Below are 13,603 nucleotides of genomic sequence, written 5' to 3'. Positions count from 1 at the left end.
GCGCCTGCCTATAATTGTTCTTTTTCTCTTCGGGACGGCCTCCGGGCTCGGCCTGCTTTCAGGCAACACGCAAGCAAGGAGCCCATGAGCCGGCCTCCAACAAGGGGCATGGACTAAGTGACCCCAGGACAATTATGGACTAGCCACGCCCAACATCCTCCACAATGTATAGAGATGTTTTCAATGAACATGGAATTTGGTGGGCCATGCCTGATAAAAAGCAGAAGGTCCCCCATTTTGGCTGAAAGCGGCCACTCCAATGTCATCAATGTTGTCATTTTGAAATGCTTTGAAAATTCAGCCCCTCAAGCCTCTTCTATTTAGCAACATGACATTGGCTAAGGATGCCTATCATGAGTAGACCCACAAAAAGGTCTCAAGAAGCCGTGTTTGGAAAAACACAGCAAGTCTGCCATTTTGGTTTAAAGTAGCCATTTTAGTGTCCATTTGGTCATTTTTCGGGGACTTGAATTTTTGGAAAAATCAGCAAACGGGAAATTTGGTAGGCATGTCTATCGTAAGTAGACCCACAAAAAAGTCTGAATATGCCATGCCTGAAAAGACAGTTAGTCGGCCATTTTGGTTTGAAGCAGCCATTTTAGTGTCAATGTTGTCATTTTCAGGGGTCTTTCTCATTTCTTCATTTTGTTTCATGAAATTCGGTAGACATGTTGATCATGAGTAGATGCACAAAACAGTCTCTAAAAGCTATGAGACAGCACGTCCTCCATATTGGTTTAAAGCAACCTTTCTAGAATCCTTGAACGACAAAGTTTCTTTGAGATTTGACCAGATTGCTTGACATGCGTGATGCTAAACATTTGACTTTGAAATTTAAACGGTCCCCTTGGTATGAGACGCAAAGCCCAAAATTGGATCAATATTCAAGACATTATTTTCCATTAATCTCACACATTGGGCTTGGGAGGTTGTATTCTTCATGAACGTAACATCCTAGAAAAGTAGTCATGCGTGCATGCTATGTATGTATCACATTGGAATGCACGCCGGGCTCTTGTGGAAGCAGCAGGCCGGTTAGCGTATGTGGATCAAGCCAAAAAGGCGACTTTCCCGCTGCTACATCTGGGCAGCGGCGGGTAAAGCATTGGGATTACGGGGAAAATGTCAACAGCCGTGCTGAAGGGCTCCTGGTGCAAGTTTGAACACCGCAAATCTCCCGGCGTTGTGCAAGGTTACCACAGAGCAAAGTTCAATTAGCGTTGAGGTCGGCCTTACGGTTAGCGTCGTTGGCGGCGGGCGCTGAAAAGAGCCGCTCAAGTGCGGCAGGTGTGACAATGAAGAGGAAAGTGGCGGCGGGAAAGCTCAACGTGTTGTTTATGATGGCGTGTCTCGCCTTCCGCACCTCCATCACCTTCCATTATTGCTGGCAAATGACACCAGCGGAGCCTTTACGGGGCTGTGATTTAAGCTTCGGGGAGGCCTGTGAGGCCAACGCCACTCGTACGCGGCCGCTTCTTAAAAACCAGGGGGGAAAAAATCCTTTCCGCCATTTTATTCCTGCTGACTTTTTGCCGACCAAGTTACATGTTGTAGTTTAGCGACTTCTTTTGGCCATGTTCTATCAGACATGATCAACAGTAATGGGAATCAAACCCGGCTCGTCTGGTCGGAAGATGAACGTTTATCTTACTGAGCTAACGGGCTGATCATGATCTTGGTGTTTTTTTAGTGTTCACATGTATATCAATTTGCCGTTGGACTAATGGTTTGGCTTGGATGAGGCTTTCAGTGAGATTGTACAGTACACGTCTTTACATGGGACATTAATAGTTGAGGTTAGTAAAAGGCGAAAAGTGAGCTTGTAGACTAAAACAATCACTCGTCTTCGGACCGGACGGACCGAGTGCAAGTCCCGCTTTTGGATTTTTGTGCTATTTAACATGGCCAATAAAGGTTGCTAAAGTAAAATACGCAACACTTGGTCATAATTTGGCACCTTTTTAAAACGACCATGTGCTTGTATTTATTGGAGGTCTGTCTCGAAAACCGCGATGTATACATTCGGCTCCTTACTTTGCCAACGTAGGTTTGCTGCTTTTTTTTGGTTCCTTTTTTCAACCATCCATCCATCATCTAGCGTTTATCCGGGGTCGAGTCGCGGGGGCAGCCCAGACTTCCCTCTCCCCAGCCACTTCAACCAGCTCCTCCAATGGGATCCCAAGACGTTCTCAGGCCAGCCGAGAGACAGAGTCTCTTCAGCGTGTCCTAGGTGGTCCTCGGGGCCTCTTACCGGTGGGACATGCCCGGAACACCTCTCCAGGGAGGCATCCGGCTCGCGACCATAGGTGAGGGTAGGAACGTAGATCGACCGGTAAATCAAGACCTTTGCCTTATGACTCGGCTCCTTCTTCACCACAATGGACCGATACCGAGTCGGCATCACTGCAGACGTTGCAGCGTTCCTCCTGTCTATCTTCCGCTTCAACCTGCCCTCACTCGTGAACAAGACCCCAAGATACTTGAACTCTTCCACTTGGGGCGGGATCTCACCCCCGACCTGGAGAGGGCACTCCACCCTTTTCCGACTGAGCACCATGGTCTCTGATTCGGAGGTCCTGATCTTCATCCCAACCGCTTCACACTCTGCTGCGAACGAGTTGAAGATGAACAGCCCGTATCAGGGGGCTCGGTACCCCGTACTCCCAAAGCACCCCCCACAGGACTCCCCGAGGGACACGGCCAAACGCCTTCTCCAAGTCCACAAAGCACATGTGAACTGGTTGGGCGAACTCCCATGCATCCTCAAGGATCCTGCCGAGGGTGTAGAGCTGGTCCACTGTTTCACGGCCGGGACGAAAACCACACTCGTCCTCCTGAATCCGAGATTTGACTTCCCAAAGGACCCTCCTCTCCAGCACCCCTGAATAGACCTTACCAGGGAGGCTGAGGAGAGTGATCCTTCTATAGTTGGAACACACCCTCCGGTCCCCCCACCCCGCTCTGCCCATCCAGAGGCACTGCCTCCGATGTCCATGCGTCGAGGCGTGTCATCCACGACAGCCCCACAACATCCTGAGCCTTTAGGAACTCCGGGCGGATGGCTTTGATTAACGTTGGTGTTGGGGCGTGGCTTTGGTCAGCAACACCATATGGAGGCGGAGTGAAGTCAGGCCACATTCAAATCTTGCGAGCAGTTTGAAAACGGCAAACTTCACCTTGAAATGAAGAGTTGTACTTTGACCGGAGTCTTTACACCAGTGGGTAGGGAGTGCAAGTACTTTTGCCAGCTGTGAGGATAAAGCGACATTTGATGGTGTTGTGTGGCGAGCATGCAAAGAGGAGTGAAGAGTCCCGGCGATCTGCCGAAGGTCCGGCATGCCGCTTGTGGACTTTGCATTTTTCTATGGTCTGCAAGCAGCGCCCGCACGTGACGATCCGTTGACTTGACATTTTCACAGCGAGATGAGCTGAAAGAAACGTGAAACGAGAAACGCTGGCCGGGGACGAGGGAGGAAATAAAGTGGCAAAGTGTTGTGGGAGTGAGTGGGAGCCCGAGAGCGAGCAGAGGATGAGGAGGAGGAGGAAGAGGAAGAGGAGGAGGAGGCCGAGGCCGCTTGGCAGCCAAAAGAGGAACTTTGCTTTGGGCCAAAGCTTGAATGGCCGCAAGCTGTTGCTGTGACTTTCTTTGCAAGTGGCCTTTGACGGCCACCTTTGATGATGAGGTCAATATTAATGCACAACGAGGCACTCGTGATCAGCGCCAACAATTACCCCAGCGCCAACACAACTGGGCCTTTTTTTTGTCTTACCGGACTTAATCCATGATTGATTTTTTGGGCAGAATCTCTTCATCCTACTCGACCAAATTTCAATGAGAATTTTGGACGCCTGGTGTCCGCGTAACCGTGTCGGTCGAGGACATCTCGCCCCGTCGCCCCTTTGAGTGGCGACAGATGCTAGCACCCTCCCGCCCGCCGGCGGTCCGCTAGATAGCAGATCTCCTTCTCACGCTTACAGCGCACATTTTGGGCCCAACCAGAAGTGCCGGCGACTTGCTGTGAGTGTCACATTGTCAGGCAGTCGCCCTGCGTTTGGCGCTTTGGCCTATTTTGTTGTGGCTGGAAACAATTCACAAATTGTTATTTTGCAAATCATAGCATTACATCGAACACAGTTATTCACCAAGTGTTGTACTCTGCCTCCCCCTAATGGTATACAAAACAATCACTGAATTGGATGTTTTAACTTTGTGTGTTAGTGGATTAACCTTTAAAAAAAAAAAAAATCCAGTACAATATATTTGTAAAAGTTTATTTGTATTTGATATTTAAATACATTTCCATTAAATTTTTTAATTCTTTCTTTTCAGATATATACGTACACTTAATAATATCAGTGTGTTTGAATGTTGATAATGATTATGGCGGCAACTCAATCCTACGAAGCCGCGATCCCCTTTAGACCAAGCGGGGGCGCTGTGAGCAGAAATGGAAATATATAAAATAGTCAATGAAAATAAGATCCAAAGCAAATTAGCATATGATTGACAGTTATTTATTCCACGGAGTTTCCCACTGACAGCTTGGAAGCGTTTTACCAACCGCCGATCTGCCAACAGCCGGTGGCCTACCGGAGCGTCGGACTTGCCCAAAAGAGGAGAAGGCGGACGTGTGGCGGAAGAACATTACAACCGTTTTGAGTATTTACAATTATGGGCTCAAACTTTGTGGGGAAAAAGGCTGTTTCAGCATAGGGAGACTTATTTACCCCAATAAATACAAGGCAGCGGGGAATAAACATGTTTTTTTTGGCAAGCGTCTTTACCGTTGTTTCTGAAATATGAGAGTGAGCCATATGCATGCATGCGCCACCACAACTATGTCAATATATCAAAGTAAAAATATACATGAAACAAAAAGTCATCGTCACCAAATAAACGTCAACATTTACTGTAGCTAGCAACACGTTCCAAGCATGAAGCTAAACTGTCGAACGTGTTTACGTCAAGACAATTGCGTGTTGTTCACCCGCATAAAAGACGACGGACAAGACTGAAAATGGACACAAAAAGTGCGCATCACTTATTTCCTGATTCATGGCAACTTCCTCTCTAGACAGGAAATGAGGTAAGTGTAAAGGTTAGGTGTGATTTTTTTACCACAAGATGTCTCCAAAACAGCAATGGCCTCCTGACAAGTCGTGAACAGGCAGTCAAAGGAAACGTATTCAAGGATCCAATCATATGATCGACCATACAGTTTGCAGAGATATCATTAGAATGCACAATTGACCATTTTGGGCCTTTAGTTGGGAACCTTCTCAGCTTCTTCTCCTTGTTGTTAATCACGCTGCATGTCTTCTAGTAGAGCTCAGTGCTGCCACCTGGCATGTTGTGGTACAAGCCGGCGCTTCCTTAACATGGAAGGCCCGCTTCGCGCCTTTTGAAGTGTTGCACAGCTTGGATTGCTAACATCCTCATGCCAACTTCACGCTACATGTGCATGTGTGTGCGTGTATATATAGTAAGTAGGAGGAGGAGAAGGGACGAGGGATGGAGAGGTAAACGGAGAGAGATGAGCGAGCAACTCGTCGCTATTTCACGGATGGCTGCGTTGCTATGGGAACAAGACACGGGCTCCCTATTCCCAAAAATCTGCACTGCCTCCCCCCCTCCCTCTCGCATCCCTTCTTCCGTTGTTCTCCCACTCTCCTCGTCCCCCCTTTCCTCACCCGCCCACTCACCTCTCCTCCATCGCTAATTCTGCCTCCCGCCGTCGTCCCCTCATCTCTTCAGCACTCACTTCTATTCTTTTCTGGGTTGTCATGGCGATAGGCTGGGGGCGTGCAAGAGCGAGCGAGCGAGAGAGCAAGAGTGGGCGTATCGGAAGTGACATCTCTCGGGCGCTAACCTCGTTTCCTGCGCGCTGACGTCGGGGGCGGATCGGAGGCGGACCGGAGGCGGCCGCGCGGCAGCGGCGCCGCCGTGTGGAGGGTGACGGACCGGCGGGCCTAAAAACACCACAAGGAGGAAAAGAAACAAAGCGCAAATGACGCCAGTCAACCTCCACTTTTGCTCCTGCTACAGTTTCATTTACAACCGGGCAGAACACGGGGGGCAGTGGTTTGCCTGTTTGCCTCGCAGTTTGGGCTTCCAATCTGGCCCCACATTTTGAGTTTGTGTTCCTTGCTGCTATTAGCAACAGTGGAGGTGTCGTACGTTTTGGAAGTATTCCTTAGTTGTCACTCTTTTGCCCAAATAAGATTTCAAGTGTGCCTGCTTTAAGATACTTGAAGCACATCCGACGAGTTGAAGTAAAAGCTACAGCTGCGATCAATCAAGACACATCAAGTAGTAGACAGCAACTGAACTGTTGTACAATTAGTCAAGTACGGCTTGCTAAGAACTACAACTGGACTGAACCTCAACTGGTACTACACAAAAACTGGGTCATGAAAATATGCGAAACAAACTGGACTGGAATGGATTACGAAAGATTTGACAAGAAGGGGACTCGACTAATAACGTGGTTAGACTCAAACGGAGAAATCAACCGCAGTGGACTGGAATTCAAACAGAACTAAAGATAACCAAATACAAGGCGGGACAAGACTACGACCAAACTAAAACTCTACTACATGTAGACCTGGACTGGGCTCAAGCTGGGCTAGACTCAACAAGTCCTGGACCTGTGAAAGACTGGACAGGGTGCGAACAGGACTGAATGATTTTAAGTCTTCATGTCAGCTGCTTCAATTGGCTGGTTGATTAATTGGTTGCGCTGTAGTCGGTAACAACATTTAAAGGGACATTCATTTAAAAAAAAAAATCGCAGACACTTTAACATCTTCCCAAAAATATAACACAACAACATACTGTACACATCTGATCACAAAAAGTCAATTCCCCCCCACACACACACACACAAAAGGTGACCCCCTCAATCGCAACATATCATCTCAAAAATACTTAACATACTTAACAGTGTATTTGCTCACAAAGGTCAATAATATGAGAGCATGAAAATATTGCAATGTCAATTGATAGAATGATTTTTGTACTCAAAAATGTTAGTTGATCGTAAAAAGTGGCATTTTGTTACAAAGTACTCGCTAAAACCAGGCCAGGCAGGAAGTAGTTCCCGCATGATGAAAATACACCTGTCAGTGATTGGATGAGAATGCAAACGTGAATGTGAAAGTCAATAAGAAGGAATTTAACAGTTACATTCCTTTTTCATCAGTTTTCCGTATGAACCGCTGACAACTTTGTGATTGACATCAACATGGCCTTCGCCAGGACGCAAGGCTCAAAACCGGAATTAAACTGCGACCTTAACCGACGTTCCATTCCAGCACCACCATTTCAAGATGTTTATTTGCTGCATGCACAAAAACAACAAGTAGTTTGCCGTCACTTATACAAAGAACATAAAAAGATCAACATTTTCAATCAATCAGAAAAGTTAAATATTGAAGAAAGTATGCGGGTCTAAGCCATGTATTTCCCGAATAAAAGTCACTTTTTTTCATAGTTTGGTTGGTTCTGCGATTTATACTGACATGCAACTTGGATACAGAATTTTTAAATGACAGCTTGGACTAGGACCCACAATCCGGACTCCCCTTTTGGTCTGGATGGTAGTGAACGCCTTCCGGTTGGATTCAAAACGTCCACTTGTAACTACGGAAAAGTTTGTCTTTTGAGTTTATACAATCAAATCGTTTTTGTTGAGTGTTTAGTTTGTCAGTCAACTGCAACTGGGGTGTCCCGAAACTTTTGAAAGGGAGGAAAGAACGTTGGCCACACGTTTGCCACACGCTGCATTCAGGCTGCTTTCACAACGCAGGAATTTGCACTTGATTGTTTTCCTTCAATGAGACGCTTTTTGGGATTGTGAGAAGCCAAAATGGAAACGACGATGACATTTCCATTCATTGCCTATTTGACGCGATCACGACACGTGCGAGTCTGGAAAAGCAGAGAAGCCGGCCGGGCGCATGCTTGTGCCATCTTTATTTTTAGCTGTGTTGTTTGCGTATAAATCCACATTAGGCCTGTCGGGGTGCAGTTGAGCGAGACCGAGCAGCTCTTGCTTTGCTTTTGTGAAGTGCTAAGGACGGCAGAAAATGTGCAAAGAGAGAGAGAGAGAGAGAGAGAGAGAGAGAGAGAGCAAAAGTGACAGAAGAAGCCAGTGAAAGAAAGGATGTGACGATGGAGAGCAAAGAGACATATCAGCGTTTCTGGTCGTGTCAAACGTTGGGGACCGGCGCGCTCGGCCCACCCTTGTCCGCACCCTCGGCACTGTCACAAAGATGGGGCCGAGCAATGAGTCAGTCCGCGGCCGACGTGACTTTGCAAAATGTGCACGACGAGGCTCACTCGCTTTCTCAACTCTTCGTTGGCCCATCAAGACAAATCAAGTCCAGTTAGGGTTGCGCAATTTGTCCAATTTCAAGCCTGACCACCATTTTGGTCGCCATTCATATTACAGTATACTTTCAGGGGGTGACAAATGCTTGATAAGAGAAATTCACTGCGTCGTCAACGTGTGGTGGCTGCTCTTTAAACTCCAAAAACGGCAACAATTTGACCTTCAAAACCAAGACAAGAGGACATTGGAGAGGGAAGGGACAAATGTCCTGCAGTGCGATGGCAGATGGTGCGCTTGTGAGCCCAGGGAACATGTGTGTGTGTTTTATTGCTCTACTAGAATCAAGTGTAATTGCACATACACAACAGTAGGTGGCGGTGGCGCTCTCATAGTCCGAGAGTGCACAAGAAGCATTAGCTCCAATGCAGAGTTGCATGGACAAATGATACAACTTATAGTCGCAGCAGAGAGCTGAGGGGGGTGCGAAATATTGTTTTCTTCCTGATGGGGGCGAAACCAAATCCAATTGAGAAGCGATATTGTAAGCTACACAGCGGTTAGCGTTGTTGTTTAGGCGTAACTCGTTCTGGCTCCAATCTGAAATTTCTGATTCCACATTCATTTCTAAAGACCAATTTGCATCTCAATTTGCGTCACTGGCGATTTGTGCACATGAATATCAATAATTGTGCAATCCGGTACAGTAGAACCGCATCGGCAACTTGCGCTTCAGCATCTGTAGCTTCGCCTATTTGCAAATTATTTCTCAACATTATGGGCCGTACCTTTGACATCCAACTTTGATTGTTTTCCACCTGTTTTGCTTTCACTTTGACTTCCTTTAGCATGGCCGTCCGTCAAGTGGGCGGGCCTCGCTCCAGTCAATTCCCCTCGTAGGAGTGGGTCAGAGTGCGAGCACTTTGTATTTGTTCTTTTCTTCTTGTCTGGTCGGCGGCGGTTCCTCAACTTTGAAGACGTCCTCGTGAAATGAGGACGGCATATTCATGAGCGGCACATGACGCATTTCAAGTGGCGAACGACCGCTCGGATTAACCTTTTCGCAGCACGCCAAACCTTCGTAATCCTCCGCATTCGTCAGGGACGGCGGGCTCATTTATATTTCAACAGCTTTATCCATAATTTATAAAAAAAAAAAAATATTTAAGAACCCGAAAGAGTGAGTGTGCTCTTATTTTGCCTCAATTAGGCGATTGTCGGTGTCGCTGGCGTCTTTTAATAGTCTTAGATATATTTTTTATTTTGCCTATTTGTCACTCCCTTATTTTGTCCCTAATATTTTTGTAAAATGTTTTAAGAAATGTCAATCTGACCTTTCCCCAAATAGAAATGTACTCGTCATTTTGCCTGCCTGGAATTTGAAATGGAAAAAGAAATCATATTAAAAAATCGTAATGAAAAACACCTGAGGGGAAATCCTGTTCAATCTTCAGTCATTCAAAAAACAAAAGGATCGTTTGCCCATCAATGTCTTTTGAGGGATATTTTAGAGCAGGGGTGGTGTCCAAACATTTTCCTCCGAGGGACAATCAAAACAAGAGAAATGTTGCTACTATTTGAGTTGTCAGTTTGTTTGTTGTCAGTTTGTTTGAGCAAAGCAAGCACCCAACTTGTGACACTTCGTCATGCCCCCCTTTAAGAAAAAAGGAGATCAAATACTGGAGTGATGCAGGCCAAGCCAAATGTTATTTTGAGGCTATGTTGTGCCCCCCCCCAAAAAAAAAAAACGTCCCCTGGGCTGTAGATTGGACACCCGTGTTTTGCAGGCTTCCCTTTGTTACTTTTAATGGGAAAAAAAAACAAAACCTTGTGAGATGTTTTTTGCTTGCAATCAGGAACCGCTAGAATCATTGATTTGAGGGGGGAGGGGCTTGCAGGCGGGGACTGGCGAATGATTGCGAATGATGCAGCCTGACCGACCGCAAGCTTTTTTCTCCCTGCCATCCAGATGCAAGGTGTGCCGCCCCCCCCTCCTACCACCACCACCATCACCTTCACCTCCTCCAGCAGCAGCAGCAGCGCTCCCAGCAGGTCCTGGCCTTCCACGCTGCCCCCCCCGCCTACGAGCGGCCCCATTACACCCGACCCCCATACGAGCATCCGTCAAACGAGCGCCCGCCGCCCGACCGCTGGAACGCCCGTCTGCGCGTGATCCCCGGAAAGCCCTTCCACATGTTGGACCAGGAAGAGGTAGGCTGCCATCGCCATCGCCGTCCCCGTCGCCGTCGCCATCGCCATCGCCATCGCCATCGCCATCGCCATCGCCATCGCCATCGCCATCGCGCGTACCCCAAAAGAGGACGAGACCATACTGCAACTTTTTGCTATTTGGTGTCGGTGTAAAAGCCGTCAGCGTTTTATTTTCAATGTGAAAATACTTTGCATTCATTTCATCAAGTTGAAGAACAATAACATTAAAGTACTCTCCTCTTGAGTTGTCACCGATACAAATATCAATTCTGACCCCACTAGTACATAAAAAACAATGACAGATGATTTTGAAGAAAGACCCAATATGACGTTTTCCCTTCAAACGGTATCAAATGAATGGCAAATTCTTTTTCTCATTTCTTGTTCCCGATTGTAAAACAGCCACCAGAGGGCGCTCAATCCAAATATTGACCACCCTCTTGTGCGAGTCTTGATTTCTTTGAAACAAGGCCAGGTATTAGCCCGATACTGATACCTGGTATCAGTACTCGTCCATCCCTAATACATATCAATCAAACTCCTGCTATGTATCATGCTTTTACTGGAAACAAAACACACACAAAACGACAACTACTTTATAGTAAGACAACTGAAGTGTGACGTTGATTATTTTCTCAGAAGCCCAGGAGAGAAAAAAAACAAAATCCTGCCGCTCTGCCTGATTTTACGTACAGAATCGCTCTTACGCACATTTCAACTCAACCTGCAAGATAAGAATAAACTAAACCATATCGGCATATGATGCTGGTCAATCCACAAAATAATTAGCTAAACGTTACCAAAACATACCTTTATTGATATTTGGTCCCACCCATAATACACACGAACAGTATCGGACTGTGACTGTCGATATTTGATGCGAGTGTGTCAATACTGCAGCAACAAATAACTAAACCGTACCAAGTCGTATCAACATTTTTGTCCAACCTGAAATGGATTTATGTGTGCCAATATGGTTACTTGTTACTAAAGTGTAAGAGATAATAATAATAATAATGATAATAACAATGCAAGTGGCCTTCTGTTATGAGCACATGCATGCAAAGATCAATCACACGTGTGGTGGATGGATTACCTCGGCAAAAGAGAAGTGCTCCCTAATACGTTTGCTGAACAATATTTGAAAAGTCAAACTTGAAAGTGGCCGCTGAGCTTCAGGTGCCATCAGCGAATTGCCACAGAGAGACTGGAGGAATCACAGAAAGGCACTCGAGTGGACGTTGATAGATCTCACGCGCTGGCAGGCGCGCGCACACGCACGCACGCACGCACGCACGCACACACACACACACACACACACACACACACACACACACACACACACACACACACACACACACACACACACACACACACGTCCCATTTCTGCCCAGGCTGCTATCCCTGCTTTTGTCCTCTAGGGGGAGGAAGAGGGCCATGAATAATACGTCCAGCCGTGACTTTGAAACTGGGAATAGAATAAAAAATGGGCACGCAAGAGTTGAAATCAAATAAAATCCTCATCATGTAAAGGAGAATAATATTGTTAGTAAGGGTCCTGCAGACAAAGATGACTTTTTGCCTACATAGATTTACTCAAATGTATTTATTAGTTTTTTAAAATTCATTCATATCATTTAATTTATGCAGTGGTTTGGTGTATAAAATAAACAACATCAATTTTAGCAAAACAAAAACTTTTACTACTAATACTTTGTTAATGAATTATGTCGATGAATTATATGCTTACACCATTTTAAAAGAAATATGGTTTAAAATGAACATGAAATTCGTAATCATGAATTTTTCACAAATTAAACCATTTTTATTTTTCCTTCTATTACTTACATTTAATTTAATTCAAATAATACTGAATACAAAATTATGAGTTAATCCTACCTAACACTTTTTTTTTTAATGAAATGACTGCTCAATTATAAATACATACGTCTATAGAATCCAATCAAAATGGAATATCATTTGAAATGTTGTATTTTGACATCAAACATGGGCGTGTCTTAGCGCATCTTCAGGAGTGCTGGCCGCAATCTAAAGCCACCCAGGCCTGCTTTTTGTTTTTTGGGTGTCCACTTGCCGTCAAATGTGAGCAAAGGAAGGCATGCATGCACAATTTGTCTCCCGCCAGCCAATTGACCTTCACGACAAGCCCCGCTTACCATTTTTAGCCACAACAATTGTCTGTACTGGAAGGCCTTCAACTTTTTTTTTTCTTTTTTTTTTTACGTGGTCCTAAAGCAGCCGGCTGAGTCCTTATGCAACCTCTGAGGTCTCCTTTTTTTTTTTTTTTTACATTCCAAGTGTTGAGCAACGCATTTGCATCACAATCAGATGACAACAAAAAAGCCTTTTTTGTCTAAAAGTCTCCTTTTGAAGGAGTATTATTAATTTTTTCACCATTGAAAATCTTTCCCAGGTGTCTCAATAAATTGCTGTCGGCAAAAAGACGCCAAGGATTCTTTTCTATCCAAAACGCTTCTTCTTCTACTGCTGAAATGTTCCGTGTAAAAACTAGCAATTAGTATCCCAAAAGCAGCTTTTTCTGCACTTCCAAAAGTTTCAATTTGTGGCAAAAAGGGAGCAAGCCTTGCCCCGAATGACAAACAAAAAATGTCAAAAATCTTTTTTTGGGGAGGTGGGCCACTCGGTCCGCCCCGGCATGATGTCTGCAAACTCCCGCCATGCGTGACCTGTCGCATTCCGCCTCCCGCCGTGTAAATGAACCTCCAGGTGTTTCCCTTCCCCTTCCTCCCTGGGTGGTCTCGTCAAGCCGCGTGGAGCCAGTCGGGGGCGAGCTTGTGCTTCATGACTCATGTTGGCACTGCTGGAAAAGAAAAGAAGAAAAAAAAAGCAGTCCTGCAATCGACATGACATTCGGGAGCTGTTTGCTCCACGATTAATTATCAAAGTGGTTTAAGTGATCATTTCCATGGCAACAGGCGAAAGAAAAATCAGCTGAACGATCGGAGGAATCGTCCAATCAGGTTTGTTGAAAAAGGTTGGAAAAAGTTCTTCTGCGGTGAAAAAAGAAAATGCCAAACACG

At 45.7% G+C, this 13,603-nt stretch overlaps 1 protein-coding gene across 5 annotated transcripts in view; it reads left to right on the top strand.

Moving 5' to 3' along the window:
• Positions 1–13,603, top strand: part of syngap1b (synaptic Ras GTPase activating protein 1b) — a 68,275-nt gene that overhangs the window by 8,011 nt on the left and 46,661 nt on the right. For all 5 annotated transcript variants that reach the window (XM_077574658.1, XM_077574652.1, XM_077574651.1 and 2 more), the window contains exon 2: positions 10,300–10,541. In XM_077574658.1, coding sequence (XP_077430784.1) covers positions 10,300–10,541 — 242 coding nt within the window. The remainder of the gene's footprint in view (positions 1–10,299; positions 10,542–13,603) is intronic.

This window comes from Vanacampus margaritifer, chromosome 9, assembly GCF_051991255.1.
Source record: "Vanacampus margaritifer isolate UIUO_Vmar chromosome 9, RoL_Vmar_1.0, whole genome shotgun sequence".
NCBI lineage: Eukaryota > Metazoa > Chordata > Actinopteri > Syngnathiformes > Syngnathidae > Vanacampus > Vanacampus margaritifer.
The sequence above is the reverse complement of the archived record's forward strand: the minus strand, read 5'-3'. Positions and strand labels throughout refer to the sequence as shown.